Genomic DNA, 9,254 nt, shown 5'->3' with positions numbered 1-9,254 from the left:
GAAAATACAAATTTAAAATTATTAGAACGCTCACGAAAGGTAAAATATACGTGCAAGAATCTATTTCACAGAGAAAGACAACCCATTGTATTAAAGGTCTTAAACAATCAAATTTATATGAAAAAACCAAAGTTAAAGCGAAAACAAAAACTTTAAGTGAAAGCACTAATAAAAAATGCGTGGGCTCATGACAACAACCCAACGAAGCCGATAAAAATTAATGCAAATAAAAACTCCAATAAAAAATAACCAATAGAATACTTAGGAATCAAGAAAAAGTCAATCTAAATACCCACAGTAATAAACATTGTATTAACAGAAATATGCAATAAAAAATATTATAATAATAACCCAATCGAACAACAAGGTAATTCAAATTCTTAGAAATCCAGAAAATGCCAATCCATATACCCACGGTAATGAAAATTGTAATAGAAAAAAAAACAAAAACACCTTACCGTTATCAATTCCCGGCTTATAACGCACACAAAAAAACCTTAATAATAATAATAATAATAATAATCAGCTAGGCTAATACCCAAGACACCACCTTAGGCCTAAGTGATCAAGCGACTTTTGAAGCCTTTAATTCAGGTGGCCGGATTACAATGCGTAGGAGGGTGGTGGCAAGCCATCATGCCACTCAAGCCAACAGCTCTCTACACTAATTATTACCGTTAACCTCAACAAGTTTTTATGGAAGGGGAATAGCGAAGGTTAAACCACAGCGCATATCTCAAAATATAATACCAACGTTACCACATTAATGAAAATGCATCACACATTTAAAGCCGAAAAGAAAACACAAAAAATTAAAAATCTCGTTGTATAATTCTTGAAATTGTATTCATAAATGACTTTTAATGGTTCAAAAGTACTGGTAGACAAAAAACTGCTGCTTCAAGGAGTTTTCTGCTGTGTTCAGAAGTAACGGGCCCACCATTCAAGAGCTGTTCATTGAAAATGGTACCGCATGCGTGAATCAAGAGCTCCACCGGATAACAGCAAAAGAAGGCCTAAAGCAATTTCAAAACCGTACATACCAGTTGAAACCGGAGTGGCTTAAAGAGAGAAAGAGACGTTCATGATCATGGAGTCTGTTCGAGCCATCTTACAGACCAAATCATATTATATTCTCAAGCCGTATAAATACCACGACATATAAACCGCACAGGTCCGTCACGTACCGCTGTTAAGACGCTTTTTGAACTGTGAACCGGAAAACAAAATCCTTCCATAGAGCACTTGATAATCTTTGGGACCAATTGCTTCCGTCAAATCCAAAGGGAAACTCTCAAAGAAGGAGTATAAGGGAGCCCTTGTTGATTACGAGGCAGACGCTGCAACATACCGAGTCAATATGTTACGTCAGGTTAAGATAGAAGAAAAGTACCACGTCAAATAAATCCCCAAACTCTTGATGAAGATAAGTCGGAGCGAGCAAGTGTCTAACGTCAACCACAAAGACTCTGAAGATGTGTCCATCCATGGTGAGCAGATAATCGAAGATGTAGCCTTTTTTTGTTCCAGGAACTCCCAACACTTTTTGTTCTCTTGGTTACAAGGTCTTCTTGTTTTGAGAAGACCTTCCAATTACAGACAAATATTACCCGTTTACGCCAGGGTTTGAGTTCTCATGCGCACAAAAAAGTCGTCATCGAGAGCAAGTGTTGTAGATTAATACGATAATAACTTTTCAGTATGGCTCGGAATATCTATAAATTAAACTTATTTTATATTGTTACGTGATATATGAAGAGATATGCTAATATTTGAACAAATACAGAAGATATTAATTTAACTTAATATATATTTAGAAATAAATATCTAAGAATATTCGATGGCAATGTTGGGTTTTTTTATACATTATTTTATATTAGATAACGATGAATTATACTACAAAATAAAACAAACAAGTGTTTTAATACTTTTAATAACTTTGTGGTGATCTTTTGTATGTTTTGTGAACATAAACTTAGATCTACATATGTATATTTTGTAACGTTTTGAATAGACCCCACAAATATAACTATCTCTAGTCTTAACTTTATAAATGTCCCCTGCTGTGTTGGCTCTCTCTTCCCCTGGGTTTTACCCTAGTACGCTCTCTGGTACAACCGCGGAACTCCCTGGCTCTCTGGTATTGCCCAATGTTTGAAAATAAACTTTCCATTTCATCGTGCGAGAACCGATGAAACCCCGTATACCCTTTGACCAGGGTCAGTTGATAAAAAAGGGTGACACGTGTTTCTCAGGACAGACCGTTTTGAACGAGAGACGTCTTCGGACAGTGGGCCGGTTCCTTTGGGCTAATTCAGCCAACAACAAGTCTTTTGCTTTCTCGTTCGCGTTCGCTCGCTACGGAGTCTTCAAGAAGACCGTGACTACGTTAAAATGTTTCGCGTCGTGCCTTGCGGACCCTCCAGTTCATCGGACATCACCGACATCCTCGACGGCATCGCCATTCACCAATTTCGTAAGAAATGTATTATAAACGTTTACCAGAGAGGCAAAACACCCCCCTTTTTAGTTAACTTTAAGAGAGAGAGTTAAGTCTTAAATTGTTTGACCAGTATGCTTTGCATTGCCATTAAATTCATTTATATATATATAATCAAAGTGCTTTAATTTAATTTGTTAGTAATGTGACAATTTAAACCTAAATATAAATTAATCCCCTAGACATCGAACCAAGAATTAAATTAATTTTCCCTTATCATAAAAATTGTCACAATTTATTAAAGGAAAAAATTCAGTTACGCTGATAGTGAGAGCGCATGGTTACAAAAAACAACCGAATGTTCGGAATTGGTATACAGCTCTGAAAATTGGTATACACGTGCTTTGAACTATACTCTTGACTACCTACTTTTTATTTTTCAAAAACCTACTGGAAAACGTTTATAAGCAAAAAACCCGCTTGTTGCCGAGGACGCGCGCATCTTCGTTTGTGAGTGGTACGTGTCATAGTACTACATGAAACCTGATATGGAATCACATCGATATATTTCCTTACTTGACGTTTTTTTACGATTTTACCTTTTTCTCTAAACGGAAAAATGATAAATCTCCTGTAGCTTGGGTGGTAAAGGTGATAAAGTTATGAATTTTTATGGAGATGCGTGTCAAAATTATTTTAAATTAAGGTTAAGAATAATTTGAAGACTTATCTATTTACTTATAATTTCAAAAAATTTACAATTGAAGATAAAAATATTGCAACAATTTTTAAAGTAGAAATTTCGTCTAAAATTTTTAAAAATCAAAAGCTGAAAATCTAAAATTTGTATTTCAGAATATTAAAAACATAACTTTAAAAACAGATAAGCTATAGATCTAATTAAGTTAAGCAACACTGACCGGGTAATTCTTTAAATAAGATGACGTGTACTCCTAAACATTATTAATATTTATTTGTTTGCAGACACCGGAAGGTGAATGCCGGTATCTGTATAAATAAGTACTTAAAATATCGAAATATCTATATTTCACCATTATTCGGGGATAGAATTTGTGAGGGTAAAAAACACCGATATCAAGCTAATTTACTGACTGAAGTCTGTGCTTCCAGTCTATTTGTAATCAATATACAATGCTCGATTAGATCAGATTTAACGAAAAAGGAATAAAACTTAAAATTTAAATAGTTCCAGGGTGTTTATATTCTATGTTTATCCCTTATATTTACTATTTTGAGGAACACTAAAGTGTCAACGAAAAAGCGAAAAATGATTAAAATTAAACCCAGACTATTTATCACGTTTTAATGTTTTTATTTGCATGTCAAAGTGTGGGTATTTTTCAATTTCGAAAGCTTTACTAGTCACTCATTCTCGTGAATTCGAGTTCATGTGATGTTTACGCTATCTTGACAGTAATTTGCCATTTTAACAGTACATGAAGCGTCAATCCTAGGTTTCGTGCTCCAGAGATTCAAAGCGTCGATAAAAACGTTAACATTTATCAATTTCACGGCTTTATTTAGACAGGCAATCACTTTTGAGACGAAAATATTATCCTCTTATGCAAACCAATAAAAAAATTCGGCTTTACCATTAGTGTTCGTAACGGATGCGTATCCGCGGATCGGGTCCTCTACGGATCGGGTCTCTTACGGATCGGGTCCTCTACGGATCGGGTCCTCTACGGATCGGGTCCTCTACGGATCGGGTCCTCTACGGATCGGGTCTCTTACGGAGCGGGTCCTCTACGGATCGGGTCTCTTACGGATCGGGTCCTATACGGATCGGGTCTCTTACGGATCGGGTCTCTTACGGATCGGGTTCTCTACGGATCGGGTCCTCTACGGATCGGGTCCTCTACGGATCGGGTCCTCTACGGATCGGGTCTCTTACGGAGCGGGTCCTCTACGGATCGGGTCCTATACGGATCGGGTCCTCTACGGATCGGGTCTCTTACGGAGCGGGTTCTCTACGGATCGGGTCCTCTACGGATCGGGTCCTCTACGGATCGGGTCCTCTACGGATCGGGTCCTCTACGGATCGGGTCTCTTACGGAGCGGGTCCTCTACGGATCGGGTCCTATACGGATCGGGTCCTATACGGATCGGGTCCTATACGGATCGGGTCTCTTACGGATCGGGTCTCTTACGGATCGGGTTCTCTACGGATCGGGTCTCTTACGGATCGGGTCCTCTCCGGGTCTGATACACGACAGGTTTGCTAAGTGTGGCCCAACGAACATTCTAGATTCAAATGGGCAACCAACCTATCCGATACTCAATTCTCTATTGTTAAATAAAAATAAGTGCAACTAAGACAAAATTAATGGGATTAAGTAACAATCGATGCAATTGAATGAAAATCAATGCGGTTAAGTAAAAATTAATAGAATAAGGTAAAAAGTGAGGCAATTGAGAAAAATTCAATGCAACTCGGTAAAATTCAATGCAGTTGAGTAAAATGCAATGCTATTAGACTAAAATGAGTTCTAATGTAATATTATTGCTTATATTAATGTTTTAGACACAAAAGAATACCGATTAACAAAGTCGGAATAAATAATGTATTACAAATCGATACAATTAATCTTAATTAATAATAAATATATGAAAATGTAACAAAATTAATTCAAAAATTTCGTTGAGACTACTCGACCTTTCATCAGCTGCAATGGCATCCTAATTCATAAAAAATGAATTTATAATACAAGATGTTTACTAACACATATGTATAGGAAACAAGTCTTTATTAACGTTCACAATCATTAATACATCTGGGTTAAATCACAAGTATAAATTTGAAATAGATCAATAATCAATGATCTAAAGTGTAGCATAAATCTCGCCCCAACTTTGCTGCGACAGCGCCACCAAAATTTAAAACGCTTCTCCCCTTCATCTTTAACCACATTTTAAGGCACATTGACTTTCTTATCGACGACTCTGACAAACACTGCCTTCGTGGACTTAATAAATCCGGTCCACCAGAGAAAAACGATTCCACTGGGACCCCTGATCCAGAAGCACTAAGATAATCACGTGCCATTTTAGACAGGTTTGGAAAGAGCACTCTCTGTGCCTAAAGTAGAAAATATTATCATCAATAAGTCATCCACATTGAAAATATGCTAATATTTATTTTCAACTAACTTTCCACCATTCTAATGCTGTGATGTCAGGATCATCTAGAGCATCCTCTTTTAAATAACGCTCTAATTCATCTTTAGGTGCTCTGTTGGTCTCTTTCATTTTTCGAGCCCACAATTCTCTTGGTTTTGACTTCGGTGGTGTAGGATCTTCATTAGACGGATCTTCAAGATGGGGTTTGTAGAATTTATTCCAACATTCTGCAATTCGTCTGTTCATTAAAATATTTATTACAATTATTATTTACAAGTATTTATAAAGCAGTAAAAGTTGGGCATTGAAAAGATAGTTTGATAATGGTTTCAGCCTTAACTTTTCTTTTGAACCAATGCATTTTGCATCTTGGATCCATAACTGAAACATAAACATAACTTTAAAAGACCTAATTTTAAATTTGTAAAAATAATTTTAGCTAAAGAAATTGTGGTGTTTACCAGAACCAGCAATGTAAACAAATCTGTCCGTTGAGGGATAATAATCATCTAACTTTTGATAAGCTGCATCTGCAGCCGTAGTTAGCCAAGATGGATGGTCCAATGTTGCTCTCTTTTTTAGTCGGGATTTAGGATAAGATTTATACTTCTACAAATGTTCGAAAAGGTCCACGTACGTAAGATTGCATGACGAAATTGTTGGAAATGTTTCGTAGGATATTCCAACTGTAGCAGTTTTGAACGGCTAATAAAAATTCAAACGACATTAACAAAATGATTAATCGACAGCTGATAAAAGTTAAAGTGCAAGAACTAACTTTTAACAAATCTCTCATAGATGTAATTACAGTCCATTCAGCATTTGTAAGTACATAGTTTTTTGTGGCATCTTCTTCAGAAAGTGTTGCATCGAACGGCTACAAATATAAATCAATTTTAAAATTTGACAAATGTAATTAAAAATGTATGTCCAACCTACAATTTTCATGTCTACACATCTGTCCATCATATCATAAGTTGAATTCCATCGTGTTTTGACATCCAACACAAGTTCTGCATGGGAGATTTTTCCGTCATCACATGCACGTTTAAACATTTGACGCTTTTGGGGAGACAGTCGTATAGTTTTCACACCTTTTCTAAGCTGGTTTTATAACACAATTAAAAAATATTTCTTTAAATCTTGGGAAAATATTTATATAGGCATTTATATTTAAATAAAATAAACAATTTAAAATAAATAAATAAATAAAGCATTAACATTTAAAAAGAATGAGGAGAATTTAAAGCCTGCATACCTTTGCCAAAATGGGAATATCAATTTCGTCCTCGCTTTTCTCTTGTGAGATATCAACTTCCTGAACATTAATATGCTTGAGCGATTTAAGAGCTGCCTGACAAGATAAATTAATTATGTGGGCCAAGCATCTAACATGGTTTTGCTTGGAATCAAACTGGTAGTTCTACAGAGCAGAGTAAAAATCAATTAATGTTTCTACATATGATTAGATTAGGTTAGATATACACAAGTAATTATTCTTACTTGTTGTTCCATATAATTACTTAAAGAAGCCATCATTGTATCGTTATTTGTGGCGTTATCAGTTGTGACGGGAAACAATTTTTCTAATATTCCAAAATCTTCTAACACTGAAATAAAAGCATCAGCCATTCTGGGTCCAGTGTGAGATCTTCTAATAACGTCAAATCTAGCACTGTTGTCTGCAGATCCCAGTCTGAATTGATGAAGTGCACCAAAACTCCTAGAAAAGGATGCATGTTTCTGGATGTCCAACAATCGGTGATGAATGACACCTTCCCAGGAACATCCTTAAGTACAACAAGGATAATGATAATATATACATATGAAATCTTAAAGGGATAATGCAATCGGAAAATACAGTACCTTCAAGCTATTCAGCTTCCAAACTACACCTTTTTCCACTTTACAGTCATTAGAAAATATTTAAACTCAAATTTAAAAAAAATAAAAACTTCGCTCAAAAAAGCAGACGTCGCCAACGCGAAATCGCCGTGTGTTTTTGAAAATCCCGCAATAAGTTCGGACGCCCAATTACAGACGATTTAAAAGTTCAAAGTCGCCTCTCATTGGGCGTCCGAACTTATTGCGGGATTTTCAAAAACACACGGCGATTTCGCGTTCGCGACGTCTGCTTTTTTGGCGTAGTTTTTATTTTTTTTAAATTTGAGTTTACATTTTATCTAATATGTGTAAATTGGAAAAAGATGTAGTTTTGGAAGCTGAATAGCTTGAAGGTACTGTATTTTCCAATTGCATTATCCCTTTAAATGACATAAAAATAAAAGGTGGTTTTAAGCTATTTTTTAACTTGTACAAACCTTTAATATTTCCTTCAAATGTGCCTTTTCAATATCGTAGGCAGTCATAACTCTGTTCTTCATTGTACCAGCAGAAATATTTGCTGCATTAGGGTTACAGTAACTGACGAATTCTTGAAATGCAGGTTTCTCGACAATCAGAAACGGTAAGTTTTCTGACACTACCAAATTAACTAGTCTTTTCTCATAATGTTCTTGATCCAACTCATTTCTCTAAATACATCATCAATAACAATTAATGCAAAATTCACTACAACAGAAAAATGATATTGATTACAAATTCTTACAATTATTTCGGAAGGAGCACTGGCCCCAAAGCTAATCACATCTGGATGCTTCTTTTTTAAGTGTTTTAGCAAATTACTTGTGCTTCCATCTTTACCCTTAGCGTATGTGTTCCTACAAAATGAAAAAATGTATTAACACAATGAAAGAAACACTGGACAAGATAAAGAAGATCACTTACAGACAGTGCTTGCATTTCAATTTAGTAAAATCCCTATCGTAGGGTTCAAAATGATCATGGACACCCGATTTTCGACGTTTTCTTGGAGGATCACTGTCCAAACTGCCACTTAAATTTGAAGAACTACCAGCGGTTTGTGAAGACATTTTAAGCACAACTGTGCACTTCACAAATTCAATGTTGACAGAAGGAGAATATTTAAACGACTGAATTTTAAGAACCGTTTAAGCATTGGTACGTGCGTACTGAAATAAGACTTCTTCGAAATTCTTAATCCTTACCACCGCAGGTGAGAGATATGTGAAGTGCATTAAATATTTCCTTATTTTAGGTCTTAACCAACAATAACTTTGCTATCTGTTTTTAAAATACGGTTGATAATAAAGTAAATGTTTGGTTTATGTTTGGTTATTTATTCCGACTTTGTTAATCGGTATTATTTTGTGTCTAAAACATTAATATAAGCAATAATATTACATTAGAACTCATTTTAGTCTAATAGCATTGCATTTTACTCAACTGCAATGAATTTTTCTCAATTGCATCACTTTTTACCTTATTCTATTAATTTTTACTTAACCGCATTGATTTTCATTCAATTGCGTCGATTGTTACTTAATCCCATTAATTTTGTCTTAGTTGCACTTATTTTTATTTAACAATAGAGAATTGAGTCTCGGATAGGTTGGATGTCGTATTGCCCATTTGAATCTAGAATGTTCGTTGGGCCACACTTAGGAAACCTGTCGTGTATCAGACCCGGAGAGTACCCTGATCCGTAAGTGACCCGATCCGTAGAGGACCCGATCCGTAAGAGACCCAGATCCGTAAGAGACCCGATCCGTAAGAGACCCGATCCGTAAGAGACCCGATCCGTAAGATACCC

At 35.7% G+C, this 9,254-nt stretch overlaps 1 protein-coding gene across 1 annotated transcript; it reads right to left on the bottom strand.

Moving 5' to 3' along the window:
- Positions 1-5,276: 5,276 nt before the first annotated feature.
- Positions 5,277-8,514, bottom strand: LOC149957560 (uncharacterized). The gene is made up of 10 exons (XM_090167092.1): positions 8,369-8,514; positions 8,190-8,301; positions 7,971-8,115; positions 7,085-7,371; positions 6,840-7,004; positions 6,521-6,685; positions 6,360-6,458; positions 6,219-6,286; positions 5,612-5,819; positions 5,277-5,540 (listed from the first exon to the last, which is right to left on the bottom strand). The coding sequence occupies exons 1-10, from the start codon at positions 8,512-8,514 to the stop codon at positions 5,277-5,279; spliced, it is 1,659 nt and encodes a 552-aa protein (XP_090023218.1).
- Positions 8,515-9,254: the final 740 nt, after the last annotated feature.

Source organism: Leiobunum rupestre, chromosome 2 (genome assembly GCF_980474605.1).
Source record: "Leiobunum rupestre chromosome 2, qqLeiRupe1.1.hap1, whole genome shotgun sequence".
Classification (NCBI taxonomy): Eukaryota; Metazoa; Arthropoda; class Arachnida; order Opiliones; family Sclerosomatidae; genus Leiobunum; species Leiobunum rupestre.
This window is presented reverse-complemented; position numbering and strand designations above follow the sequence as displayed.

Bases quoted from the DNA above. Each gene is read 5' to 3' on its own strand.
- LOC149957560 (XM_090167092.1), bottom strand. From the start codon at position 8,514: ATGTCTTCACAAACCGCTGGTAGTTCTTCAAATTTAAGTGGCAGTTTG. The intron at 8,302-8,368 runs GTAAGTGATCTT...TTCATTTTGTAG, and splicing joins TTGAAATGCAAGCACTGTCT to GAACACATACGCTAAGGGTA. The intron at 6,287-6,359 runs GTTAGTTCTTGC...AATTTTTATTAG, and splicing joins CTATGAGAGATTTGTTAAAA to CCGTTCAAAACTGCTACAGT.